The 27,822-nt window shown below is 46.0% G+C and overlaps 3 protein-coding genes, 1 long non-coding RNA gene and 2 other non-coding genes across 24 annotated transcripts in view; 2 read left to right on the top strand and 4 right to left on the bottom strand.

Moving 5' to 3' along the window:
* Positions 1–650: 650 nt before the first annotated feature.
* Positions 651–10,357, bottom strand: rfx6 (regulatory factor X, 6). Its single transcript, XM_086189733.1, has 20 exons — positions 10,207–10,357; positions 9,086–9,263; positions 8,755–8,878; positions 8,529–8,590; positions 7,534–7,611; positions 7,132–7,159; positions 6,939–7,046; positions 6,681–6,758; positions 6,485–6,598; positions 6,137–6,186; positions 5,615–5,774; positions 5,387–5,531; positions 5,181–5,290; positions 4,971–5,088; positions 4,011–4,133; positions 3,649–3,855; positions 3,169–3,475; positions 2,734–3,089; positions 1,948–2,148; positions 651–1,566 (listed from the first exon to the last, which is right to left on the bottom strand). The coding sequence occupies exons 1-20, from the start codon at positions 10,355–10,357 to the stop codon at positions 1,388–1,390; spliced, it is 2,877 nt and encodes a 958-aa protein (XP_086045859.1). The 3' UTR covers positions 651–1,387.
* Positions 10,358–11,540: 1,183 nt separating this feature from the next.
* tdrd15 (tudor domain containing 15) lies at positions 11,541–20,287 on the top strand. Its single transcript, XM_086189732.1, has 5 exons — positions 11,541–11,622; positions 12,555–12,612; positions 13,419–19,049; positions 19,446–19,603; positions 19,708–20,287. The coding sequence occupies exons 2-5, from the start codon at positions 12,593–12,595 to the stop codon at positions 19,719–19,721; spliced, it is 5,823 nt and encodes a 1,940-aa protein (XP_086045858.1). The 5' UTR covers positions 11,541–11,622; positions 12,555–12,592; the 3' UTR covers positions 19,722–20,287.
* A 429-nt stretch (positions 20,288–20,716) lies between these two features.
* Positions 20,717–20,799, bottom strand: trnal-cag (transfer RNA leucine (anticodon CAG)). The gene has a single exon. It is a non-coding gene; the product is annotated as a tRNA-Leu (tRNA).
* A 234-nt stretch (positions 20,800–21,033) lies between these two features.
* trnal-cag (transfer RNA leucine (anticodon CAG)) lies at positions 21,034–21,116 on the bottom strand. Its single transcript has one exon. It is a non-coding gene; the product is annotated as a tRNA-Leu (tRNA).
* A 78-nt stretch (positions 21,117–21,194) lies between these two features.
* LOC147243296 (uncharacterized) lies at positions 21,195–22,845 on the top strand. Its single transcript, XR_015110630.1, has 3 exons — positions 21,195–21,550; positions 21,843–21,993; positions 22,299–22,845. It is a non-coding gene; the product is annotated as an uncharacterized LOC147243296 (long non-coding RNA).
* The window catches only part of afdna (afadin, adherens junction formation factor a), a 92,822-nt gene continuing 87,717 nt past the window's right edge, over positions 22,718–27,822 (bottom strand). For 17 of the 19 annotated variants that reach the window (XM_086189715.1, XM_086189714.1, XM_086189716.1 and 14 more), the window contains 2 exons: positions 24,687–24,771; positions 22,718–24,062 (listed from right to left, as the gene is read on the bottom strand). In XM_086189715.1, the coding sequence (XP_086045841.1) occupies positions 23,906–24,062; positions 24,687–24,771 (242 nt within the window). In that variant the 3' untranslated portion in view covers positions 22,718–23,905. The remainder of the gene's footprint in view (positions 24,063–24,686; positions 24,772–27,822) is intronic. The other 2 variants (XM_086189725.1, XM_086189726.1) reach the window with 1 other exon arrangement.

Here is a 27,822-nt window from a genome sequence, read left to right as displayed (position 1 = left end):
TAAGGATTCTAGCGGGTTTGTTGTTGACTGAGTCAACGTGCAGCAGAGGCGGACAAAAGCGTCAGAGCACAGCGCCAACTGTTGCCGTCACCGTCTCCTGTATCACAGCGAATATCAAAACAGGGAAGTGCTGACGTCATTGGACCTTCGGCCGGAGCTTCAGCCACAGAACATTCCTGATTTTCTTTATGGAGCAGCTCAGGAATGAGTCATGAAACCACCTGGAATTAAGTTACTCGTGTGGAAAAGTCCAGTTTCCTCTTGGGGTTTTGGGTTAAACGGCTGAAATAAAAACTGGTCATCACTCAACGCTCTTCCACTCCACAACTGACATGAAGTCACAACATTTCAAAGCTTTTTAGGTTTCTCTTAAACGCCGGCTGTGGTCTAAAAGAGACGGCGGAGGCTGTTGGGGCCGTGAAAGGTGAAGCTTAGTTGTGGTGAAGTTGTGTGGCGGAGCTCCCTCATAGGCCTGCCTTCGCCTCGCGCTGCCAACCACTGACCTCGATTCGTCCTGCTCACTAAATGTCCCACAAACTTTTGTTTGTCACAGAACTGATTTTTTTTTGGGCGAGAATCTAAACTCCATGGAGACGCTGTCTTCAGGACCGAGACTCCACCGGGCCGTTCATCATCTCCGTAGGGGTCAAGAAGCCTCCCAAGGAGAGCTCGTCTTTCCCCAGCTGACCGATGAATGCACACCTGAGCGGCGCAGGTGTCCGCGGCGACTGTTCAGTGTGCAGTCAGTGACAAGTGCGGCATTTGGACTTCAAAGGTTTTATTTATAACAATCTTACAACTGATCTGGAAGCCCTGAGGCAACATGCGCGGCAGCGACAGAAGCTCTGTTTGTTTCCAAATTACAGACTGAATTGTGAGTGTCCTCTTCATGAATCTGCTCTCGACTTGAATCAGCGACTCAGAGACGATGCTACACACAGCCAGGGTTTGCAAAATCAAGCCTGCTGCTGACGGTCCGTTGAGGATTGAAAATAATTTCAAGGCATAGAAATCCACATTTATACAAACATCGCTCTTTTGTTGGAATATATTAGCTGTCTAAAGGATTACTTGTAAGCGCCTTAACAAGCTAACACCAGTCTGCCCCCTACTGGTTTGGAGTGTGAAACATGAAGCGCTAGCTTGTTCAGGTCTCCGACAAATTTTCTCCTGTTGCATGTCATTAAATAAATAAATTCTTTCTCCTGCACTTTAAGCGGGAGTGTCCCGATGTCTTTCCAACCTCTGGGTGATACTGTACCTCACAGTTCAGACATCCTGGCTTGGATTCTCTGCCGGGCTCCAGACTGCCTCCATGGTGCGAACGCCGGGTCTGGCTGCTAGCGGCTCAGCATCAGGTGCGTTCATCGGTTGAAGTTCTGTAGCATCACTGCACTCCTCCTGCGCCCATGAAGACGGTGTTGATGGGAGGCAGCGAGGACACCAGGTCCTGCACGTCTGTAGACGATGTCACACGCTGCTGGGACAGCAGTGCATCCTGGGAGGTGAACGGAGAGGGAACGCTGAACATGCAGGGAGCAGAGCCTGATGAGGGAAGGGTGTGGTCTGTGCAGAAACGTAAAACAAAAGCCACCATGTCAAGACCCTTCCTGGACGTTCTACATTCTCCCAACATCTGAGTCACAGTTCAGATGCCTCTGGTTGTGCCACGGACATCACACTCTCATGCCTGGAAATAAAAGAAACTCTCCACAGAGGTCCAGCCCTACACCGAACATCCTCGGCAGCGCGCCAGCCGAGAGTTTGAAACTTTAAAATTCTTTGGAACTTTCACCATAAGATGCAGTAAAACCAAAAACCTTAACTTCTCCGGCAATTTTTGCCCACGTTCTCCAATGCTGTCATGAAACAATTCGCCAAAACTTTGGAATCATGGTAGATTCTATCGCCATGGAGCCCCCCACCCCACAGCTTCCCATCTCCCACCTGTCGCAGGCTCGGCCTCGGTGAAGTACGCCCCCGATGTTTTCCTGCCCGGTTCGTCCAGGATGTTCAAGGGGTCGTGGACTTCGGTGAACGTCGGAGGGAAGGACCGAAGACTACCGACGCTGCTGATGACGGACACGTGCTGGTCCACCAGTGATGTCATCCGCTGGCCGTCCAGGTAACTGCTGTTGCCGTAGTAACCTGTAATTTGGTGACATTTTGTCCGTGCTTTAACTTTAAGGAGAAACTTATTTTTCTGTCGTCATGAAGTTAATAATATTTTTTGCAAACCTGCTGATAAAAATGACCACAAGTGTTTACAGGATGGAAAACATAAACCAGCTCAGTGCATCTGCAGACGTTTGCATCATTAAATTAATATTCTGTATCGCTTTGTTCCAACTCCTCATTGAGGCTTGGTCATTGTTAGGTACGTCTAGGTTGACCTAATGCAGTAAAAGTACTGCAGTATTCTTCCCTCCATGGGGATTTTAATGTGTTGTGTTTTAATGAATATGTTTGACTGGTTTATTTTAATGGTCACTGTCATTTAATTTGCTCTTGAACTTTACTGGATGATACTTTACTTTTAGGTGTTCCTCATGTTTTGTCCATTTATATGAATTAAATACTTAAAAACACTTGATATAGTATCAGATGAAATTTGTAAAGACATATTGGGAATACTTCTCAGTCCTCACCAACCCACTTCAGCCATCAGATCAAATCCCTGAAAAGTGACTAAATATGAGGGCGAGGAAGAGACACCGTCCAAACCTTCCTTACCACTCTGTCCCGAGGCTGGGTACGCCTGGCCCTGACACTCTGCACCTGAAGGGTTCAATCCAGCCCCCACAAATCCAAAACCTTCCGCTGAGTCCAGGATCTGAGCTGCGGTCTGAGCCTCCAGACCCTGTTCGCTCTGGACCGGATCTGAGCCTGAACTATAACTGGATGTGGGCCGGACTGCAGAGGCAAAAGGGGTCAGGGAGCAGGTGGTGCTGTTGGAGGGATGATGATGACCGCTGTTGTAGAAGACGTCTTTGGTCAGGTGCTGGTCATTGAAGGAGGGGTACCGGGATAGTTGGTAGGACAGGGACCCGGTCTGGACTGCGGCTAGACACTGGCTCTGAGATGGGGGCCTGAACACAGACACCAACACTGAAACCACAGGGCATCTTGCTTTGAAACTGAAGCCTGAACTAGGAGGAGGAAGCAGACCTGACTGCCGGCTGGTACCCCGGGGTCGAGGAGCCGCTGGTGGGAGGGAAGTAACTGGAGCTGATCTGAGGTAAGCAGTGGTACAGGGGCTCCGGGAAGGAGGAGCAGGGGCTGGGCTGGGTCATGGAACTGAGAGAGGAGAGGCAAGAGGAAGAGGAGCAGGACAAGGAAGAGGAAGAGGAGGACGCCAAGGGTCTCCCGGCCATCGGCCCCTGGTTGATGACGGAGCCTCGGTGCACCAGCGCTGCTGGAGAGATGGGCGGTGTCATGAGGGGGCCAGCAACCTGAGAGAAGTCCATCTGACCGCCTGTGTGAAAGGTTCTCATTACTGCGTGTGATAGAAACACGAAAGTCCGTTTTTGTGGTATCGGCTCAGTTCGATGTTGGTACTACTACTTCCTCTTTCCACTGTACTTTAGCCCCTCCTGGGGGCGGGGCATCAGCATAAACACTCGAACCACACTGTTAGAGTTGTTCTACCTGAAACGGCGAAGCCAACAGAATCTGTCCCCTGGTAGATGACCGTGCTGGTCTCCAGACCTTGCTGCTGAGTGGTGGACAGAGACATGTAGGCGTGTTCAACCAGAGACTCGTTCTTCACCGATTGGTCAACGGCAGCGCCGGCCTTGTTGCGATTGGCTAAGAAGCAGGAACTGGGAGAGGCCAAAAATGCTGCTTTACTGGCATCTGAAAGCAATAAAGCAGATCCATGATAGTTTTTACTGAAAAAAAAACTCATCTCTTTATATATTTGTTTTGCTGATGGATGCACTCTGGCACTGCAAACAGGACCTCTGTGGTACTGGATGAGGCAGTAGATGTGCTGGCGTGTTGCCTGATACCTGCATTTTTCATGTATTTGTCCAGGAGGTTCTGCAGGTCCTGCTCCTTGTCGTTGTTAAACTGAGTTTCCAGAGCCAGCAGAATGTATTCGTCTAACAGCATCCGGATCAGGTGGAAGGAACCTGGCAGAGAATTGGCGGGGTTGAGAAAGCAGGAAATGTTAGGACTCCTGCGCCTCTGCTGCGTGACCTGCAGGGTCGCAGGTTTAGATCCGTCTGTGTTTGAGCTGCGCTGTGACCTCAGGGAGGGAGCAACCAAACGGCCCGTGTTTATTCATGTTCACATTCTCTGTGTGCGTGTTTGAACAGAGAGCACGCGACCTGCAGATAAGACTGTTTAATCAAGGTGAGTCTGGACATTACAATTTATGGCACCATTGTAGCAATCTGCTCCAAGCTGGCATGTATTATTATTACGTGTGTGTGTGTGTGTGAGTGTGTGTGTGTGTGTGTGTGTATCGTAAACTGATGTTTTAATTGCTTTATGCTGGGTGGCGTGGTGGTGCAGTGGTTAGCACTGTCGGCTCACAGCAAGAAGGTTCTGTGTCATCTTTCTGGGTGAGTCTGGATGTTCTCCCTGTTCCTGCTGGGTTCTCTCTGGTACTCCAGCTTCCTCCACAGTCCAAAGACATCAAGAGGGACCAGGTTAATCCAGACTCTAAATTGACCGTAGGCGTGGCTGGGAGAGCCAATGGTTGTCTGTCTATATGTGTTGGCCCTGCCATGGACTGGTGACCCGTCCAGGGTGAACCCCGCCTCTCACCTGAAGGCTGCTGCGATAGGCTCCACCCCCACCACCCTTAACAGGATAGGAGGTAGAAGATGGATGGATGGAATGACTTTATGCTGAGGTGTGATGTGTGTACAATAATTTTGTCATTTCCCACAAAATACATTAATATAGAACAAATGAAATTGAATTTTAATAATCAATATTTTTGGTTTGTTCCACTGTCTCACCGAAGCTGGAGGCGTTGTTGAGCGTCAGGTTGTGCATCACTCGGGCACCAAAGAAACTCCACCTGAGCAGGAAATCCTGAGCTCTCTTCCTCACTGACCGGCCGCTCTGCTTCCCAGGCTGAGCAGGACAAGATGGAAGACAGGTTGTTGACCTCGCAGGGTGACATTTGCAGCACCACCTAGTGAGTCTGCCATCGTGAGAGTCAGCACCTTGATAACTTTATGCTCCACAACTGAGTCCAGCCACTCGATGAAGGACTCCACTGTGGCGTTCTTCCTCAGCAGCTCCTTCAGCTCCTGAAAGACCGTTATGGCGTCATCTGCAAACAAGCAGACATTTGATCTCTGGGCTCAGTGGTGAAAGAATATTCCATCTTTGACCAAAATACGACTTGGAGTTGCAGCAGCTGCCTCACACTCAGAGTAGATGTCTGGGTCCTGGTCCCCAGTAGCGGTTATGTTGAGGAGAGGCTGAGAGCTGATGCTGCTGAGATCTACGCTGTCGATATCCAGCACCATGTTGGTCACCACCGTCTGGTCAAACAATGCTGGGCGAGCGATCTGATGACCACAAAACCCCCCAGGATGAGTCAAACTGATGTGTTGAGGAGTGATATGGTGAAACAGTGTATGTACTGGAGTACCTGTGCCAGGTGTAGGAATGAGGTCTGTCTCTTCAGAGAGGAAACGAAGCGGCGTGCGATCGGGAGCTTCTTGGTTGCGAGGCATTCTGGGAGGTTCTCCAGGGATGAGGCTAACCAGTGCTCCCAGTGTTTGGCAAAGTTGCGGATATCTGCCAAGAGACTGATGAACACCATTGAAAGATTGAATTCTGAGTCACTCGTCCTCCCACGCACATCCATCAGCCAGAAGGTAGCTTTGTCACATGATCCCCGAGTTCCCGTTTTTGAAGCGAATCGAAGCGTCAACCCTGCTGCCTCTGCTGTTTTTTAGTCACAATTCTGATGACATAATTAATAATGACAAGCCTTTGCAGGATTTAAACCGCGTATCCCGGGTACCAGACCAGACCAGCTTCTTGCTCAAGGACACTTTGACATGAACATGGATTGAACCAGAAACCTTACACTTACTAGACCAACGCCTCCACGCCTGAGCCACATCCAAACAAGTCAACAAAACCAAGACATTCAGACATCACAAACCTTTCAGGCATCTCTTGCATTGTGGAAGGGATCAGAACGTCTGTTAAAACCTGAGAAACAAAAGAACAGATTCATTATCTCAGAAGCTTTGTAAACACTAAACTTTCCCTGTTGAGTAAATATATTTCATGCTCTTTACATACGTGTGGCTTATGTGCATTTACATGATGATGACGAAAAAAAGAAAATGCACGGCTCTGACATGTACATCCAGCAATAAAGGTCAGTTTAACTCATAGATTTCTCAGTTCTTCTTCCAGCTGTGGCCATTTAGTAAACTCCGGGGCAGTCTGCACACACCTGTGGTCAGAATCCAATAACTAAAACCTGGAAATGCTTTACGACAACCTTGTATAGGATGGAGTCACAGACACAGAAGATGTCGATTATCACAGGGTTTTCCATCAGCGGCAGCAGGTGGTCGGGCATCCCTTGCCAGAAGTGGAGCAGGAAGTTCTGGATCTGGAACAAAACATGGGGAGACTTGTATCAGCAGATGTGGAGAACCAAGGAGGTCAAGAACTCTGGTGAGGGTATTTATCACCTCCTCAAAGTTGACATTGATGGCGTTGTCCAAGATGCACTGGCAGTGGGTTTTATACATCATGATGAGTGTGTCAACCTGCAAAACAACAAGGTCGTTAGACACTGTTAATTAGACACTTAATAGTGTTGAAACAGGAACAGCCAATCCAAAAAAAACAGCTTCTGTCTGTCAGGATTTCATTTGATGATTGTCAGCTCACAGTCAGCATGTTTGTCTGCATGTATGAAAGATATCAAAGGCTGTTTTATCAGTGACCTTTTCTCTGGAGATGTTTCCCTGCAGCAGCAGATGCTGAGCGCTGGGGAAGTCTGGGAGCAGCGTTCCAGTTTTAGAACTCAGAGAATATTTCCTGGTGAAACCTCCCTGGACAACAACACCAGAACTGATGAGAATATAAAAGGATCTTTTACTTTTACTCGTATTTGTTTGAGTAAGACAAAATAAATACCTCATTCTTGAGCTTACTCCCTGAAAATCTGCAAAAAAAATTATATTTCAAATAAGAAACGTAAAAATGTGTACTGATGTATAATATAAATAAATCAAATATCAACTTCAATGTATTTCAAAGGGAAAAAGATAAATATGTCATAAAAACACGATTACATGCAACATTTTCATATATGTTTTTTCCTCATAAAACCACATTTAAAACAATTATAACAAACATATATTCTAAAAGATGATTCTAGATGACTGTGTGCAGCCCCCCTACTTGTGCTACTGCCTGTTGGCCAGGACGCTACGCTACAGGAGACTTTTCTTGGCTAAATAAATGTAAGTAGATGTGTTTTGAGTAAAAGTATGCCAAGAATGAGAAGAGAGTGAAGAACGGTTCACCAGATAATACCTGGTCAAACCTTTCCCTGAATACACAGAGTGGTAGTAAGCACTGCTCTCTTTGATGCCGATTCCATAGTAGTGATATCTGTTGAAGGCAAAGATAATAATATGATAGATGGTCATCATCAAATGTAGCCTTTAATTGTGGTGGTCATTTATATTAGGAAGTTATTTTTTTAAATTATATTGATTGCAATGCAGTCAAAAGAACTACAAACATTTTGGGAAAGATGCTCATTGTCCATCATCCCAAAATTAAATAGCTGGAGACTAGATTCTCTCCTCTGTGCTGCAGTAGGGAGCTGAGGGCCAAGCTAATTAGCTTAGCACAATGACTGGTAGTGAGTGGGAAGTGTTAGCATAGCTCCATCTCTGCCTGCATTAATATCAGGAGGGTTGTCTGTAACCTTGGTGATGAATACCAGTTTAAAAATAGGAGACGTTGTAGTGGTAGAATCAGACACGTAGCCGGAACTACTTTCCTGACTGGGCGCAGTGATTTGATGCAGCACCTCCAAAGCTCCACTGGAACTTGGGTCAACAGAACCAAAGGTTTGTTGAGCACTAGAAGAGCGACTGCTGCTACTGATCATGAAGAGGAGGAGGATTCCTGCTGGACACACCAGCATCCTGGACCTGAGCTAGCTGATGCTAACACTTCCCACCCACTAACAGCCATTGGGCTAAGCTAACTAGCCTGGACCTGAGCTAGCTGATGCTAACACTTCCCACCCAGTACCAACCATTGGGTGAAGCTAACTAGGCTGGACCTGAGCTAGCTGATGCTAACACTTCCACCCACTACCAGCTATTGGGCTAAGCTAACTAGGCTGGACCTGAGCTAGCTGATGCTAACACTTCCCACCCACTACCAGTCATTGCGCTAAGCTAACTAGTGTGGGCTCCCTAGAGAAGGGTCTCTTTCTTCTCGTCTGACTCTTGTGAATAAGAAGAATAAGTTTGCCTTAAAAAAAAAAATCAATTAAATGTGAATGTGTTTACTTGGAGTGTCCTCTGGTTCCCAGTCGTCTCGTCGTTAGAAGGGGGAACTTCTGCCGGATCGTCTGATGAGTTTCGATGAAATCAGTTAATAAATATTTGTCTCACATTTGCCGTAAGTGAAGCTGCCACAATACAACATAGCAACAGTAAACCTGGTACACTAAAACAGCAACCCTGCAGACGTCCTGTACAACTGAGACATTTCTGTCTCTTTAAACAAACACACCTTTCCAAAGGTGGCAGCACAGGCGGGCTCTAGTTTCTCTTTCCTGCAGAAGTCCAGGTAGTGGGCGTAGAGGATGCAGCGAGGCAGACACACTCCTTCACACACAATATAGTTCTCCTCCAGCCTGGTGACGCGCAACAACGGAACAACACAAACATGAACAAAGACCACAAAATACTGTAGAAGCTGATTTCAGAAGTCAAAGACAACTGATGGTTACCAGACGGTAAACATGAACAAACCACAGCGCAGAACTCAGAGGAGCAAAGGTGACGAGAGGAAACAGCTGGTGTAGATCTACAAGAACCCTGATGTTCCCTGAAGAACCCACCACTGCAGTGTGAGCTGTGTCTGCTTCTTCTTGTCCTTTATGATCTGACTGATGGTCTTCCTGGAGGAGGAGGTGGAGGAGGAGGAGGAGACGCCCTGCTTGATGGCCAGGTCTGGGTTGTAGTCCACAAGGTCCTGGTCCTCCTCAGAGGATGGCGTCTCATTGCTGTCGTCTGCTTCTGAGAGAACAAAAACAACAGCAGCAGCCGCAATCATCAACTCAGAGGGAGCAACGTTTCAGCCGTAAGGTTGATGGAGTTGCACAATAGAAACTTCAGTAAAACTCCCGTTTCACTGGATCGATGCTGCCTGAAGATGTCGTGAAAAAAATGGCCCATTTGTGATAACGATTTCTTTTTTATTTGTCTGTCGCTGCTGCTATCGTTGTTCTACAACTGCAGAAGACAACATGCTTCTTTACACCGAAATGAGGGATGCATGCCGATACTTACATCTCGGCCAGTACGACCTGTCTTTCAACAAGTTCATATGAAATTAACATTTTGTACGAACTGAAAAAAAAAAAAATTGTGATTTGAAAGAGCAATATTTTTTTTAATTTATAACTGCCCATAAATCCCGTATCGATTGCGTTGTTTCCTCAGTATATAGGACAGATAAGGAGGAAGGAAGAAGAGACTTGGAAAAAAAAATGGACTTGCATAAATATCGACCAGCAGAATGATACGAACACATATAAACGAGAAAAACAAAATAAGATCTGTTGATGCGCTGATGTTACCTTGCACCTCCGTGAAAATCGTTGCTGTGGAGTTTCTAAACTCGACTCATTTCATGTTTTGTTCAAATTTGTTCGGTCTCTGTTGTGATAAATGAAATTTTAAAATGTTCAAAGCTGTGAAGCCAGCAGGGAAATGTTCCAGTTATGCATGCACTGAAAAAACAATTGAGCAGCTTCAGCTGTGACAAGTTGCTGTAGCACCACCTCGTGGCTGCTTTGTGTCATTGTCCTGTCAGGTATGAAACCTGCATTCAGAGATGTAATCAGACTCTGATATGAAGGTGATTCTAGGAAAACAGGAGATGGTTCTGGAGCAATCGAATCTTACACAGCAGTAAAGTTTCCTCCCACGGTCATGAGAGTTCTTGCTCTTCGTTTACCTGATTTAATCCCAGAATCCTCCTCCTGGTGAAACTGCGTCTGTCCGTTAAACTCAGTGTTTATTTCCTCTGGTGAGCTGCAGAGAGTCTTGGTTAAAGAGTGAATCAGAAACACGCTGTCTCCCGTCGAGCTGCTTCGTTTCATTGGCATGATGAATTAAAAAAAATCAACCAAAGAAGAAGAAGAAGAAAGCTGACGTGTCTGCAGGTCATTAGTAATGAAGGCAGAGAAGCTGCACTGCACGCAAACGAGTCCTTAAATGTTGTTTGCCATCAGCAGCTTCACTCGAGTCCAGGAAAGCCAGACCACCAAGTCCTGCATTTTAGTCTGTTGATCTCAGCCAACCTGAAGCCAAAGACAGCTGGGAAGACTGTGTTGATAAAGCAGACACACACACACTCACAGCAGCTAACAAAGCAGTGCTGAGGGAAGGGAGAGCTAATGAAGCTGTGGATGCATTCGTCATATTTACAGAAGACCGGAGCTAATCCAGGTTATTAATGATTAACAGAGAAACCCTCATCCATCTGTCCATCCATCCATCCACTTGGCCTCCCACACTCAGCTGCCCCAACTTACAAACAACACAGGGATTTAACATCTCTGGTGCTTTCATTTCATATGGAATCAAACCTTTAATACTTGTCCGTGCGTCTCACGTGGTCGTGGAGACTGTTGCCTGGGTCTGTTGAACTCACTCTCGAGACGTTTTCTTGGCTAAACAGACAAACAGAAGAAGAATAATGCGGATTTAAATCGCAAATGCTGATAACCTGCCTTTTCATCCCAGCTGTAATAAAAGGGGACATAATGTACCAGAGGACGCCAGTACTCTTGTCCAAGGTCACCGGCTGACACTCAGTCCGGGCAGGGCCATCCAAGTAGCATGTTAGCCTGAACTCTGCTTCAGAACCACTGAAGAATACCTGGATATAGGTGCCAGATGTTGAATAGATTAAATGGTTAACTACTTCTTATAAAAATACAGGCATTATAGTGACATATGTAAAAACAATGTTAAATTATACAATGTTAAATTGTATTTTATTATATATGTATAGAAATACAGGCATTACAATGTAATATGTTAAAACAATGTTAAATCATATGGTAAATCACTGTTAAGATGTATATTAAATACCAAGATTGCTAATTATTACTATCATACTTTCAAAATTTGAGTTCAAATGATTTTGGCTCCATCAGGTGAGGAGCCCTTAATAGGCAGAACTCATTTCCTGCTCATTACTATTATTTTAAAAAACTGCGATCTGATTGGCTGAAGAACAGCTTCCCTCTCACTCCGAGCCAATCACGAAGCACTTCTCTATGAACTTCATCAACTGACCTCCCTCCCGCTGTCAGGAAGCGCAAAGTGACAGCTTGATAGTTTGGCGCATGATGCGGTACAAACGGTAGGACACAGGGATATAACCGGGATATTACCGGGATATCAGACATGCTGATGTTGTTAATTAGCAGCTGCTTACCGTGGAGGAAGTTAATTTGATGTAAAACGGTTTTAAAAAAAAAACAAAAACCGAGTTGAATGTTATCTCGGAGCTCAGCTAGCTTAGAGTGCGTTAGCATGTTAATGCTAGTTTTACTGCCGAGCATCGCGTCATCCCGAACTCTAACTTTAGTTGCACTTCAAGTCTTTTATTAAATTACATTTTTGTGTTTGTTGAATTAAATAAAGCAGCCTTCGCTCTGCCTAGATGATTAAATATACACGCTGCATTTGTTTTGAATGTTAGTTTTGATCTAAAAGGCAGGCACGCAGCCATTTTGACGGTTTCTTACATTCAGGTGAAATTCCGAGGTCTTGTTTTTTTGTTTTTTTTTTTAAATTTTTTAATGGGTTTGTAAGCCACAGGTTTTAAGTGAAGGACTCACCATTTTAGGTGAAGTGCAGTTAAGAGCCAAGCTTGCCAGAAAGGAATGCAGTCAACAATAATGTTGTCATTTGAAGAATATTACATGTCAGCAGTGTGTAATTATGATAAGATAAATAATAAAAGGGATTAGCTTTTCATTCTTAAGTTTATCCACAGCCAATCATCAGAATAAGGAGGTGAAAAATATATCCTAAATGAATAAAACCTGGATCAAATTAACCACTTTAATAGAACGAAGGTGGCACTGACATGTAGAGAATTGTACATGTAAATAGAACAGGCTCAGTTTGGTCAGGTCACAGTGTCAGCATTTTTTGTTGTCACGTTTGCGTGTGAAAGCCCTCCGATACTGAACTACATGTCAGAGTTACCTAGCTTTGGTTTACTCTGAAGATTCAAATCAGTGCTGGTTTAGTGTTTTTCGGATTGTTAAAATGTGTTTTCCGCAGGTTCTGTTGGAGATTGGGAGATAAGTGATGCTGCTGCCATGCAGTCAATGAGTTCCCAGTGAGTGAATGTGACAAAACCTGATTTTTATTTCAATTATAATTTATTTTAAGTAAACTATTAAAGTATATAGTGGTTAGCGCACAAAGTTTTCATTATTTATGTCGATTTTTGTTTAGGGATTGATTTTCTTTTAGCATTTCGAATGTAGAGTGAAGTCAAAAAGTTTTACTCTATCCTTTGACAATTAGGAATGTACTGTAGTTTAATAATATAGCCTTTTGAGAGGCATCGGAGCCCGTCTGGATCACCTCCTATCTAGAACTGCAATCCTTCAGTCAGTCAGTGTAACAAAACACGACACCGTCACAAGACAAATCCAGTCACAAGAAAGGCGAAAACATCTTTTCAGCTCAGAAACTCAACTAGTTCACTCCTGATTTTGATTAGTCGCTGTTATTGAGTGTATTTATGAATTAACTTTGCGTACTAGACTTGTTCATTCTAACACTTCCAGAAACACCCCCCCCCCCTTTTATTTTTTGTACATTGTTTTTTTTGGACAGCAGCATCATCACCTACATGATCCAATCATGAAATGAAAAAAATTAAAATTTTCAGAATTTATACACATTTAACATTCACTTTTTTCCAGCTGTGTGACTTCAAGAAAGGCATATCACACTTCTTGGGTTAAGTATCACTTTAAACATCATAACAAAACACTATTTTTTTTATGTTTTGATCAAGAAAAACTCGACTTTGAAAACAATGAATGCCTAATTATCCAGAACTCAGTCCATATTTAGTTTCCCAGCAAAGGTAAATCCAGCTTGAAAACTAACGCTGAAACACTTAAACTGCAGGTCTCAAGTTTCTGGCCCATCTGGACCGTGTGCCCTCTGGACTGTGGACCTCAAGGTCGCTCACCTGGACTGGAACCCCGAAGCAACCCTGATACACTTCCAAGGACAGTACCTTACAATATGTGAGCTTGACTACAACATCTTGCAGGGAGAAATACAGAACATACCAAAGACAAAAGCTGCAGTGGACATCGGTGAATTTTGCCTCGTAGAAGATTTGACCTCAGCACACTGGTACAGAGGCAGAGTTCAGGACCTGAAAGAGGGCTTGTTCGACGTGTTCCTCATAGATCACGGCAATGTCTTGAGTGTGGACATCGGCCACATATCTTCCTGCTCAAACGATTTGTTCCTCCTGCCTCCAAAGATCGTCTGTGGCTTTCTTGCAAATGTGCTTCTGCTTCATGGCTGTTCCCATTCTGTTATGGAGGGCTACCTCTCGAGCCTGGTGGGAAGGAATATCACAGGTCACATCCAAGCCCTCCTTCCCCACAAAGTTCTCTTGTTGGAAGCCCCCGACATAAACAATGACCTTGTTCGACACGGTTTTGGGAGGCATGTGGACACAAACACTTTCCTCCTTTTGGTGGAGATGCTCACCGAAGTCCCGCTCAAACAAAATATTGATCCCGTTCCTGACTTGCTCATTGAAAAGCCCAGGGGACAAGAATACAGTTACAGACTGTCCAGATTGCAGGGATATGAGGAAATTCTGTCCATTTGTGGGCCCAGATTGAGTTGTGGGGTACGTGCTATAGTGCGAGTTACTGCTGCTGTCAACCCTGGCCTGTTTTACTGTCAGATGATTAGTATGGAAAAGGATCTTTGTGAAATGTCAAAGAAGCTGGCTGAATTTTGTGAGCACACTAAGAACTATCGGCATCAGAAATCAACAGAAACCTTGGGGCCTCTCTGCTCTGTTAAAAGCAAAGATGGGAAATGGTACAGAGGTTTTGTGCAATTTCTCCCAGTGAACTCGCAAGTGCGAGTGCTGCTCATCGATTATGGATTCTTTGAATCCGTCAAAGTTGAGAATGTGCACAGGTTGCCTCCCGATTTCTATTCTACCCCCATCATGACATTCCTGTGCTCGCTGTCGTCCCTTCACGGTCATGACGAGGCGCTCAAGAATCAGCAACGGAGTTTCCTCAAGGCAGGTCTGCTCGGAGGAGTCCTAGATGTGGAGATCAACAGTTTTGACGAGGAACAGCATCTCTACGCTATCACGATAGTTGGAGCTCAAGACAATAATCTAAAGGAACCAGAGCCTACCCCCGAGCTCCCCAGGATCAAAGTCCAGCCAGTCTCAAAGACGGAAGAATCGTCCCCTCAGGGTGGTCTTTTTTATTATGAGACAATCACGAGTCAAGAATTTGGTAAATCCATGGAAGTAGAAAAGGTGCAGGTGGGCTCTGTGTTTGTGGGCTACGTCGAGTATTCCCAGAATCCGAGCAACTTCTGGATTAGAACACAAAAACGCAATGAAGAGTTTCAAGAAATGATGAAACAAATTGCAGATCACTTCAGTCAAGTGAAGCTGCATGATGATGTGCTGGAAAATCCTGAGCTCGGCACGTTGTGCTGCGCGCTGCATGAGGAGGACATGCATTTCTATCGGGGTATCGTGATTGACACTCTTGAGCACGGATCTGAGGTTGTATTTATTGATTTTGGGAACATTGAGAAAGTGCCGGACATGTTGGTTAAGAAGATACCAGAGACATTTGCCAAGCAGCCAGCCTTTGCCCTCTGCTGTACTCTTGTTAATGTTGTTCCTGGGGATGAAGTCTGGACCTGCGACACCTCAAACTTTTTCCGACATGCCGTGTCGAACAAAGCCTTGTTAGTCCATATTGTCCATATGAGAAAACATAAATTTGTTGTTGATCTCCATGAGATGGGAAATGACAACAGCCAGAGTATCTCTGAGCTCCTGGTGTCTTCAAAACAAGCAGAATTTTGGAACAACATTCCGATAAAGCCAGTTTTACAAAGTAAAACAGATGCCATAGGAAAAAGAAGCGCCGCATCAGACATTTATGAGAAGACGGATTGGGAAGACTGTGAGGGACAAGGGAACTCAAGTGAAGATGAAATCAAAAACTCTCAGAGTCCTTGTAGCTTCAAGTCGTTGAGCATCAAACCTGGTTGTGAGCTCGCCGTACGTTGTTCTTACATCAGCTCTCCATCAAATTTCTGGTGTCAGCGTCAAGATGAAGTTTCAGCTTTGAAGGAACTGATGAGCAAAATCCAGCAGTTTTATGCGACTCACAAAATCCCTCTCCATGATGGGGATTCATGTTGTGTTGCCAAGTCACCCGAGGATGGAAAATGGTACCGTGCCTTGATCGCCAACAGACAACAAGGCCAAGCCAGAGTGACATTGGTGGACTATGGTGTTATGATCCAAGTCAAGGAGCAGTGCCTTCAGAAAATAATACCTCAATACACGAATCTGGAAGGACAAGCTTTCAGGTGCAGCCTTTACAACCTGATTGAACCAACTGAGACCAAGAGCTTTGGTGACTGGAACCCAGAAACCTGCAACTATCTCAAAAAGTTTTCCAATGACAGCACCGACTACCTTAAATGTAAAGTTTTCTCACAGCTGAAAGTTAAAAACGAGGAGCTGTACAATGTCGTGGATCTCTACAACACCAAAACACAGCAGAGCATAATAGATGTGCTTGTTGGTGAGGGTCTGGCAAAAGAAGCAACTGCCCTAACAAAGCAAATGTCGGCAGCCTGTCCCGAGTCCTTTGTCTACTCCTCCTTTGACCTAAACCTGAAAAGTGAAGAGCAAGTCTTTGTCACTCACCTCAGCAGTCAGTTGGAGGTCTACTGTCAAATTGACAGAAACATGGAAACCATTGAAAAACTTGAGGACGCCATCTTAGAGGAGTGTGAGAAAATGAAGCGAGCCAGTATGAAAGGTGTTGTAAGTAAGCTGTGCCTCGCAAAATACTTGGATGGAAGGTGGTACAGGGGCTTGGTGCATGCTGTTCAGTCCCCTCTGCATCTCAGCGTGTTCTTTGTGGATTACGGAAACACAAACATATCTGAGAAAACCCACGTCATGTTTATTCCCAGAGACTCTGATCGTTTGTTGTACACACCTATGCAAGCGGTCAAATTTAACCTCGCTTCAGTGTCCAAGGAAGAACTCTACCTGGAGGTGAAGGAATGGATTGAGGGAGCCGTTCTCAATAAGCAAGCGAGAGCTGTCATCGTTGGAAAGAACAATGACGGTTCATTTGATGTCGAACTGTTTGACGGCGACGTCAGCATCAACCAGAAGGTCAACGAGCTCATTCTCAGTCTTTCACCTAAACCAAAGACAGCGGTGACTTTTGCTTGTGGGGACTCAAGGAAAAGAATCAAACCCTCTGAGAAAAAAGGTCCAAAGAAGCAATCGAGAAGGCCATTCCCCATATCAGCGACACCTCATATCAGGAGAGGACCCTGTAAAAAGACCAGCAGCATGAAAAGCTATGTAGATGTGAGATATCAGATGAAGACTCAGAAAAACTCTCCACCAGAAGAGCCAAAGCAGCGCAGTGATAATAAGGTGGAACCACCTCAACTCACGGAAACGACACAGATCCCTCAGCTCTCATGTTTGCCCCAACCGAACGTGAGCGCAGGCAGCAGAGTGAAGTGTTTCGTGTCCCACATCAACTCCGTCTGCAGCTTTTTCCTTCAGCTGTCAGACGATGAACCTGCCATCTTAAAACTGATCGAGGAGCTCAACTCAAGCGCCTCCAGAGATTCCTTGAAGAGTGCTCCCTCAGTGAGAGTCAACGATCTGGTCCTGGCTCAGTACGAGGAGGATGGCGATCTGTATCGGGCACTTGTGAAGGAGCAAGAAGGGAGTTCTTTCAGCGTGGAGTTTGTGGACTATGGAAACTTAGCAGTCGTGAAGAAGGAGAACATCTGTTCCTTACCCAAGAAGTATTTCTCTCAGCCTAGATTCAGCATATCATGCTCACTGTTGGACCCAAACAAGTACGACAGTGACGCTTCCTTCACCGAGGCAGTGATGGAGAAACCTCTCATGGTTTACTTCGCCTGTCAACGTGGAAGTCATTGGGAAGTCACGTTAGAGATTATTGATGGGGAAGTTGATAATCCAGCGACAGCTGAACCAGCAGTTGAAACCACAGAGGAGGTGGAAGCTACTGGAATGCTCGCTGAAATGGCGAAATGCAAGAAATCCTCCCTCAAAGATATAGACACTGATTACAGGGGAGAGCCAGAAATGACGGTGGAAGGGGAACTGAAACCACCACCTGCTGTACTGTCAGTCAAACCGAAGATGAAACCATGGAGGCCCAAAAGAATTCGCACCATAAATTGGAACAATCCCAATAAGAGTCAAAAGAGAATCTCAAAGTCCTCCTTCAAGAGCGCTCTTGCAGACATCGTCACACCACTGATTATTCAAGCTGAAGACACCGAAAACGCCATCATCCTGTCAGTATTGTGTAACAGCGAGTTTTACGTACGGCTGAACAAGACCAGTGACATGCTCGCTGCTCTGGAAAGCCTCATAGCCAAAAACCTGTGCCAGTGTGAGAAGGTGCCTGAAGAGGAGGTCAAACAAGGCCTCAAGTGTTTGGTGCAGCTGCCCCGGGACAAGCAGTGGAAGAGGGCTGTGATTCAACACGTGGGCCAAGACAAAATCCAGGTCTTCCTGGTGGATGATGGACTAACTGAAGACATTTCCAGTGACTCCCTACGACGGCAGTGTGCCGCTGTGATGAATGTTCCAAATCTTGCAGTGTTGTGTAAGATGAGCTGCTGCGTGTTCACTCCCAAACTACAGCGTGATACCCTCAAGCACATGATCGGCCAGGAGGTCAAGCTGGTGTTTGTGTGTTACTCCGACGTTTATAACCTTTGGATGGTTGAACTTGTCATGAACCAACTGTTCCTCATTCACCAAATCACAGCTGCAGCGCAAATCCAATCTTCAGGTGGAACCTGCGAGGAGGCTGCAGAAGAACTTACCCCGAACCCAAGTCCACGACAGAAGCTCGTCTTTGCTCCGGTCTCCATCGACAAAGCTTATTCTGGTTTTGCTGCCGCGGTTACGACTCCTTTTGAGTTTTGCATTGTTTTGGAGGACTTGCTCCTCATAATGAACAAAGTGTCCGTCATGTTGGACAAGCTCCCTCGAGAATTGTCTCCTCTTCCTGAAGACCAGCTCACCCCTGGCACCTGCTGCCTGGTTCAGTCAAGCTTGAAGAACAAGTGGTGCAGGGCTGAGATCGTACAGGCCGACACCTCCGTGGTGCTAAACCTGGTGGATTACGGCCACAGTGAGTGTGTTCCGTACCAAGATCGTTCCAAGCTGAAGATGCTCCCAGAAGATTTAAGGAAGCTCCCCAAAGTGACGTATCCCTGCATCCTGAGAGGAGTGAAGCCTGCTGCTTTGGATGGACAGTGGACTGATGAGGGCACGGTCTTCTTCCAGCAGCGTTTGTTCCAGACCAACCTTCAGATCTTTTTCAGAGAGTTGGTCTCTAACACACACTGGAAAGTGGACATTCTGGCTGATGGCGTCCATGTTGCAAAGGAGCTGGTGGATGCTGGACACGCCAGTTACATAGACATCATGCTAGGACTGAGGTAAGACACCAGTACTCTGTACATTACAGTGTGGTGCTGGGAGCTAAAACTCACGATACGATACAGAACGTATTTTATTCATAGTTTTAATTTAGGTTTGGATACATTTTCAAATGTGTGTCTAAAAACCTCAAAAAACCCTCTGTTTAAAAAACAAACAAACAAAAAACTTGGTGTTACTTCTCAAAGCTTATCTGCAGTAGTGGTACTGTAGTTTATTCAACAAACCACATCACCATCCTCACAGAACCGTGCATTTGATGAAAAGTTACCTGATGCCACAGGACAGAAGGAGAAACTGTTGACGTGATCTGTGCTGAATAAAAACCACAGAATGGAACTTTCCCCAACTCAAATGCCGTACCTGCATCCTTACTGTGACTGTGTTACATCCAGGTTCCAGGAGCAGACCCCCCGGAAAGGCCGTCCTCCGAGCCCCTGCGGAGAGGAGGAGCGCGGCCGGGATGACGAAGGCTCTGATGGGAACTCTGACCTTTCCTTCGAGACCCCCGAAGAGACGATGCCACTCGGTGACGCGTCCGATTCCAGCCATTGTAGGAGAATCCCTGAGCTGTTTGACATGTTACAGCAACACGCCAGCTCGCAGGTGCGAGGTGCTAGCATGCTGTCTGATTGGGGCTCTGCTGTCCTGTCCCAGGTCTCTTCATGTGAAAACACGCCTGACGTCATCTGCTGACACGCATGAGCGCCGAGGACGAGCAGCCTGGAGGCGGCGGCTCCTCGCCTGCAGACGGAGATCCCTGTAGATGTTCTGGTTCAAAGTGAAGTTGAAGCTGCGGAACTACAAGTACTTTGTTTTACGTGGTCATGAATTTCTTTTTGTGAAGATGTTATGTTGTTTGAACACCTTTTGTGGTGATTCGATCCTTTTTTTCCCATATTCTATTACAGACTTGCCATGACTACATACAAGTTAATGAACAGTTGACCTTCTTCAGTTTTCTGTTTTAAGATTTCAACTATTTTTTTTCTTCCAGAGATAGTTTGCACGAATAAGGTACAAGTTTGCTCTCATTTAACATGGATGACAAAATATGAAGTAGCCAAGCAGATATTAAGTTTTATATATTTTAATGATGTTATTGTTTGGTGTTAGAGAGCTCAGTTTTTGGTTAATAATTCATGAGCACTCTCACACTTTTGGTTTGTTTCTCATTGCCTTGAGTTGAATGTATTTTTGTTGTTGTTGTTTCAAATTAAATCCTTCTTAACACTTATTTTGGTCTCCAGTAGTTTGCTCTTCGCACCGACAGGCGGGCAGACGTTAGCCAGAGGGGAGAAAGGCAGGAAATACACAAACAGCTGTTTAAGAATGAGTTAAACTAGACATGATTTACCAGATGTGTTGCTGAAGCGCTTATTCGTGGTTGTCATTTCGTGATATTTGTTTGCTACACTTATACATAAATGCAGACACTGTAAATGATATCTGACAGTCACCGTTCTTTCTTTACATTACAAAACTGGAATTTAAATTTAGGGCTTAAGGATACAGGTGGCAAACCCTGGAGTGTCTGAGCAGCAGGAACAGTGCTGACGTCACATTAAGTTGTTTCTGTCACTGTTGCACAGCTCCTCGTTCAGACTGTAACACGTCCAGAATGGGCCCGTTTATAACCAAATCCTTCTTCCTGTCAAAAAATTGCTGTCAGAAGTGGGATTCGAACCCACGCCTCCAGGGGAGACTGCGACCTGAACGCAGCGCCTTAGACCGCTCGGCCATCCTGACATGCGGATGTTAAAAATAGTTGGCGAATTCAAAATAATATGCTATACGGTTATCAGGTAATTCTGTGTGAGTTATTGATGATCTACATCAGCACATGGGGTGACACCGTGTGTTGGGGGGGGGGGGTCCCCGTTCTAATGTCGGTTCATTAAATTAAATCCGGGTTTCGTCTGTTAATTTTACGCGTGCGTTTATTCAACATTTGATAGCACAACAGAAAAAAAAAGAAGCTGCTGTCAGAAGTGGGATTCGAACCCACGCCTCCAGGGGAGACTGCGACCTGAACGCAGCGCCTTAGACCGCTCGGCCATCCTGACATGAAGAGCCTGCTGACACACATTTGTTTATAAATTAGGCTCAACACGGAGGTCTCGGTATGACCGGGAACTGCACGATCAACGTTCCGTGGTTCCAAGGATACATTACCAACTGCACGCGTTTCTGCTCAAACATGAGGCGTAGAAAAAACGTTAACGGCCTCGTTCACTTCCGGTTTACAGGGTCGTGAACAGTTCCTGATTCTGGGTCTAATTCCGTTTCCTACCGACGCTTCAACACAGCGATCGGCGGAATTTACGTCTTAAAACAGTGAATTACGACGCCGTTACCCGTCACTGCTCCCGTTCTCAAATGAACAGACCAGCCCGCCCCCCGCCCCCCGCCCAGATGGTCTGCTCCAACAGCACTGAACGACTGAAGTACTTGAAACTACAATGTTGATGCGTTTACTGTTTGTGAAGCCATCTTCGTGGTACTGTGGTACTTAAGTACATTACAAGTCATGTTTTGAAAAGAACAACGTGTAGTAGCCATTACATAAATGTAGCTGAATAAAAGTATAATACCCCCCCCCCCACACACACGTGGTCTTGAAGTACCACATACTGAGACTGAGTAGACAGTTCAAATGATTACTTACCTCTGCACTTAATACACTCAGTTACTGACTTAGACTGAAGTACACCGTGTATCAGAAGGTTTTCTCTGGAATGGGTTTCAGATGCCTTGCATCAATAACTGTCAGTTTTTGTATCTCTAAGCAGAATTCCACCAACTGAAGGAAGCGAGACAGAAAAGACAAAGTCTGAAAGAACAAAACACGTAATGGAGGGAGGCTGTATTTACAACTTGCGGGTACCAGTACCAGTACCGGTCCCAGTACCGTACCAGGTGGACCCTCCACACGTATCTCAGGTAAACAGACACTTAACCCAGAAGTACAGGGCAGGAAAACTCAAGTCGCTGTGTCTCGGTTCAAAGGAATAAAGCAAACAGAACCAACGACGACTGACAGGTCAGACTGAGTTCATCTCTTGGACAAAAGACGACACTTCCAGCCCGGAGTGTTGAAAAATCTGTATTTATTAATGATTTACAAAAGGCTAAACATGAAACCATTGAAATGATTCAGTTCATTTGGAAACCTAAAAAGGAGTTGTTGCTGTTGTTGTCATCAGAAGGGGGCGGGGCTTATCCGTAGTGTTTTGTTTTTTTTACAGCATCGTTTAGCATCTTGGGAGATTTTATTTGAGGCTCTTTGGAGAGAGAGATCAAATAAATCCACACACAGGATGGCGTCACTCGGACAAACTGCAGAAGAGAAGAGAGTTACATTTGAAACGCCGCTCTTGGTTTGATCACGCCGGGGAACGAGTGCGTTCCTTTCCTACATCAGCAGAGCAGCAGAGGTGGCGATGACGGGGGTCGTGAGTGTGTGTATATATACTTTGTACAACCACAAATCTCTCAATTTAGGACTTCAATCCTAAAAAAAAAAAAGCACTACAGCTGGTGTCAAAACAACGTGTTTCCATCTCTAGTAGACGAAAACTGAGAATTACCACAGTACGGGAGGCCCCAAATGTAACTTCTCAACAGTTTGTGACACATATTTAATATCTAAAGTGTTTTTGTATCGGGGGTTTTTTTTCTCCATTTTTTTTGCAATAAATAGCTGTTAAGCAAACAAGGACTTTCTGAAGCGTTGATGTCACTTTTTTTTTTTTTATTGTGAAACCTGTGAGTGAATTTAAATTGAGGATACAATCAGTCAAATTAATCTCACAGCAAAGGATGATTAAAAAAACAAAAACAAACCCAAAGTTACCTCAGGTTGGGGCAAGAAACACTTAAAATTTAAAAGTCCACTAACAGTCCGGTTTTGGTAGAACTTCCTGTGGGACCTTCTGAGACCCGGAACGCTCTGCTCCATCACATTAGTTGTGTAGTTTTAGTAGCCCGGCGGGTGTTTACAGTAGTAGAAGTGAGACAGTCGTGGACCCCAATATTTACAGTAAAGTTGTGCACTTAAATTCTCTGGACTGTCAGATCCTCCGCGGGAGGACCTGACAAAGTTTCCTCTAAAACATCACAAAAGAATAATAATTAAAAAAAAAAAAAAACAACAACAAATCCCATGCTTTCTTGCTAAGGAATGAAGTAACAGTGTTTTCACTCACTGAGAATTTAATTTAAAAGAAAAAAAAAAAAACCAAAACAAAACGAGTAAAATAATCAAGAGATTGGTCGGGAGCTGGAACGTAGCTGGAACGTGGGCGTCTCTGCTGGCGAGAAGGAAATGTAGTGTGAAAACATCATGATGCAGAAAAAGAGAGCGTAAAACAACACCGTAAAAGTGTTCATATTTCAGTAAGCTATTAAAAAAAATTAAAACGAGCTTCAACCTCTCTGCATCCCTCGCCCCAGAACCTCTGGACAAACAAAAATATACGCCCCTCGGTGGTGCGGTTCTGTGGCTGGATGAGCTCGACGTTTGTACAGTGCTTCAGTGGCGTCTCCCACGGACCTCCGTGACGAAGACCCTTAGGGCCAGGAGAGCCTCTCCTACTGCAACGCTACGGCCAAGAGCGAGTGGTCCAGTTATTCAAAGATTAAAATTAAAAATAAAAAGGGGGCAACAACACAAACAGGAGGAGAGGGTGGGGTGCGCGCGCACCTGTGTGTGTGTGAGTGAGTGTGTGTGTGTGTGTGGGGGGGGGGGGGGGGGTTGTGGCGCAATGCCGGCTCTCTCCACCTGGATCTCTCCCAGCAGCACCTTAGCGCTCGGCCACGGCGGGTAAAGTGGCGCTGGGAGGAGGAAGGCAGGCTACTGCTTGGTGTTGAGCTCGTTCTCCAGCTCCATCAGTTTGCGGGAAGCCTTGACCTTGTTGGAAACCTCCTTCCCCTGAGAGAAGAGACGCTGGCGCTCCTTAAAGGTCAGACTCTCCGGAGCGCCGCTGGGGATCGAGTTCTCCTGCTCCTGACTGCAACACAGACCATCACACTTAGTCCTTCCTGTCAGCTTCAGGAGCCAAACGCCACCAAACCTCAGACTCATTTGATTCAAATTGCCAGCGTGATGTCATCACATCACTGCTATCAGTTTCAATCAGAACCAATGAAGAGAACAGGTGTGACACCCAGGTGCACCACGGACCTCCTCCAGCAGGGGGAGCCACAGGCCTTGTACGTTCTCCTGCTTTGCTCCTTCGTCTTTATTCTGCTTGTCAGTGTTTTTGTGGGATTCCTATCAAACAAGGACAGTTCCTAAAGGCGGAAGAAGCTGATGGGGGGGCACGACGTGTCTGCATGCTGCATCTAACGGGACATTTTGAGGTGAGCAGCCTGGAACGCTACTTTTCCTGCCTTCGATTTGAAACTTACAGCCTTCAATGCAAAGACATAAACATTCACTTCATTAAGAAAAACAAAAAAACATGAAACAAATTCTAATCAATCCGGATGGGAACGAGGTGTAATGACTTGTGTGGTATTAGATTTCATCCACGTTACCTGAACGCGGCACGCAAGAATTCTGCTGCAAGCGCGTTTGCTAGCTTTGCTGGCGGGAGCCGAAATGTTGGGTCTGTGATATGAAGGAGCCTCACCTCTTCGTCCACTTGTCCCGCGGGTCCTTGTAGACTTCTCCTGATCCTACAACTCCTGCTGAGTTTCCAGTGTACGAGTTAAATCCTGTTCCAGGTTTTAGGGTGACACAGCAAACAGACACAGCAGCAAAACATGAGTCAGCATTATTCTGGCGCTGAAAACATTTCGACAACTAGAAGCTGCTGGCCAATGGCCGCACGGAGCTGCGGCGCTTGGGTCCTGATCTGAAGCCGCTCCAGCTGGTACTCGTACGTCAGCAGCTTCGCCAGAACTGAGACAGATTTGCCTCCAAAGGTTGTGACCGCAGGCGTGTCAGCAGTTGGCCAGCAGCTTCTCCAGTCCATATCACTTCATTTCCCACAGACCAGCCTAAGCAGAGGAAAGAAGCAAGGAAGGAAGCAAGGAAGGAAGGAAGGAAGGAAGGAAGGGGACCAGTTCTGGAGCAGCATTAGGCAGAAACAATCAGATCCATTAAACTCAGGCAGCAAGACGAAAGAGAGAGAGAGCAAGGGGTGGGGGGCGAGCGAGCGTTGGAGGCTGTAAGAAGGGCCATTCCCAAGCAGCGAGATGGTCTGTGGAAGAGTGGGGGGGTCCGAGGATGAGGTCACCAGAAAACATGTCTGAGGACGTGTGGCGTCGCTGCAGCATCCTGATACTTTTATCATCTTTAATGTGACAATGTGGGAGAAACCCTGGAGGTAAGAAGTGTGAAACAATCCCGGGGGATGCAACATGAATGAGGTGATCTCGACCTTTGACCCCCGAGGGAGAGGTTAATCTCATGTTGCACGTGTCACTGTGTCATTCCAGACCACAGCCGCGTCCGGGCCAGCGGCGCCACAGCTAACGGATCCACCGCGTGAGCTCAGAGTCTTGTTGAGAGAGTTCTTGAAAGATTTGGCAGCAATGATGTGCTAAGGTTAGCATGCTAACTAGCTCCCGTGTCAAGACATCACATGACTGGATCAGAGCCGACGACGAATCTAAACTACGCTCAAAGCTGCTGAATTCCTTGGTGAATGGTGATAAAGGAGCTCGCGGTTTCATGTCGCTAAGCTAGCTTTTCTCCAGCAGTCTAGCTAGCTAGCTAGATGATTTAGCTAACTGTCTGGACAGAAATCAGTTCAAATAACCACCTTGTTGTGTCTTTTCTGTGTTTGCAGCGCAGAACTAAAGCAAAGATTTCTCGTTTGTCAGCTGAATGAACTGAAATTAACCACCATCTGTTGTTTATAACTAACTAACGAAAACAGGTGGAAAAATATATTCAATTGGACCAGAAACTTGAAGTGCCGGTCAAGATGACACTGCTAACCTTCCTGTGCAACGTCAGCCATTAGCTCACTTGATAGCTAGCTTAGCTCAGTCAGTGTCAGCCGATATTGTAGTTAACATTTTGGCTAGCTTAGCTTCATTTCTAGCAGCACCATTGTAGCCACAAATGGTCACAACCAAAATGCGTCAACAGCTGAGATGTTCAACATCGTTTGTGTTGTCACGAGCCGCATGGAAGACGAGTTCTGACTGGTTAGGACCCACATCAGCGCGCCTGCTTATCCGCTCCTGCTGGCTTCAGGACAAACCAGCGCTAGCCGCTTAGCATGCTAACTTCAGCACATCGTTTTGGACACAAAGTTAAAACTTATTTCTTCCACTCCAGGAAAGAATTTTGTTTAATTTTTGAGCATCAAATGCAGGGATAAAGCACCTTTGAAGATTTGCTCCACGCGAAAACTCAAGACAACAAACCAAAACCCTGCCGACTGTTGACGCAGAGCCGGTGGACCCCCAGCTGAGGGGATCAGGACGGTGGAGTTCTGTCTTGTTTGACAATTTTCAAAGCTGCGGTTGAATTCCACCACACGGCAGCAGCAGGAAGTGTTTACCTGCTCACCCAGAAACGACCAGGTCGTAGAAGGTTCCTCTTAAGTCTAGGCGGTTTCACAGAGTCCAGATTTGAGCTGGTCTGGATGAACGGATGATGAATGGATGCAGACACAGTGACAGGGTGTGAACCCGGATTAATTCGCCCAGCTGGCAGCTTCCAGACCCGGATCGGACTTTTACGGCGCGAGATCTGAAGTGTAGTTTGGATCCGGATCAAGCCTCAAACCACATAAACACAAACTGGCAGAGAACAAAGTGACCACGGAGAAACAACCGTGGCTCTGGAGCGCTAACATTCCTCCACGGGGCCAAAAGAGATGGAAAATTATACTTCTGGCCCCGCCATCGCAAATTCTTCAGATTCACAGAAGTCTTTCAGGGGTTCTCAAAGGTTCCCAGTGTTTTTCTTTTTACTCCGGTTCAGTTGTCTTGGAGGCCAGTCGGGTCCTCAAAAACCTTTTGTTTTCAGGTTTTTGTTTTTCTGTCCCGGTGAAATTTTTCTAAGAGCGCCCCCCCCCCCCCCCGCTGCTTCTCAAACTCACCTCTGCTGTTTTTGTTTGGTTTTAAATGTAAGGAGGCCTGATATCACGCACTCGGGCCGCCGAAGCTGCCAGCTGATCAAATCAAAGTCATAAAAAATACATTTGGAGATTCATGTGTCAGGGAGGCCAGAGACTCAGGTGCTGTGCGGTCACCTGAACCTGCTGCAATGCCCTGTGGGAGTTGTAGGAGGTTTAGTAAAGCTGCAGCATTACATCACAGCGTCAGAGTTAGAGCAGACAAGACACGCAGAATGAAGGACGGTCAGGTCAGCTGATGGAGCCCAAACAGGCAGACAAACGGACAAATTACAGACGCAAAGAGGGAAGCAGACAGAAGGACAGCAAACGGAGAAATCAGAATCCGAGTGACGGCAGCGGGGAGCAGCCTGGCGGCAGCTGAGCACAGCAGGAAAAAGCAATAGACATCAAGCCGGTTACTGAGGGAGCTGCTGGGAGCCAGAGTGCCGTGTTGAGTGTGTGGTCATGGCGGTGGAACATGCAGATTTGATCCGTGAGGGAGGTGGGGAGGTGACGTGGGGGTGGTGGTGGTGGGGGGGTGTAGTTAGTGGGACGTCTCCTGACTCTGAATGAGATTGAAGCATTGAGTTCTGATGAGCTCTGGTTGTGTTTGGATCTCTCGTTAAGCAGAGGGGATGGAGGAGGGTGAGGCTGAAGGTGCGGGCGGTGTTTCAGGACCCGACCGCAT

Source organism: Aulostomus chinensis, chromosome 20, assembly GCF_037954235.1.
Source record: "Aulostomus chinensis isolate RoL2024-O1b breed Wild chromosome 20, RoL_Achi_v1.0, whole genome shotgun sequence".
Lineage (NCBI taxonomy): Eukaryota > Metazoa > Chordata > Actinopteri > Syngnathiformes > Aulostomidae > Aulostomus > Aulostomus chinensis.
This window is presented reverse-complemented; position numbering and strand designations above follow the sequence as displayed.

Coding starts and splice junctions, on each gene's coding strand:
- rfx6 (XM_086189733.1), bottom strand. CDS start 10,357: ATGCCAATGAAACGAAGCAGCTCGACGGGAGACAGCGTGTTTCTGATT. Junction 5,291..5,386: donor CCCAGACATCTACTCTGAGT/GTGAGGCAGCTG, acceptor GCTTGTTTGCAG/ATGACGCCATAACGGTCTTT. Junction 3,476..3,648: donor TGTTGGCTTCGCCGTTTCAG/GTAGAACAACTC, acceptor CCTTTCACACAG/GCGGTCAGATGGACTTCTCT.
- tdrd15 (XM_086189732.1), top strand. CDS start 12,593: ATGCAGTCAATGAGTTCCCA. Junction 12,613..13,418: donor ATGCAGTCAATGAGTTCCCA/GTGAGTGAATGT, acceptor CTTAAACTGCAG/GTCTCAAGTTTCTGGCCCAT. Junction 19,050..19,445: donor GACATCATGCTAGGACTGAG/GTAAGACACCAG, acceptor TGTTACATCCAG/GTTCCAGGAGCAGACCCCCC.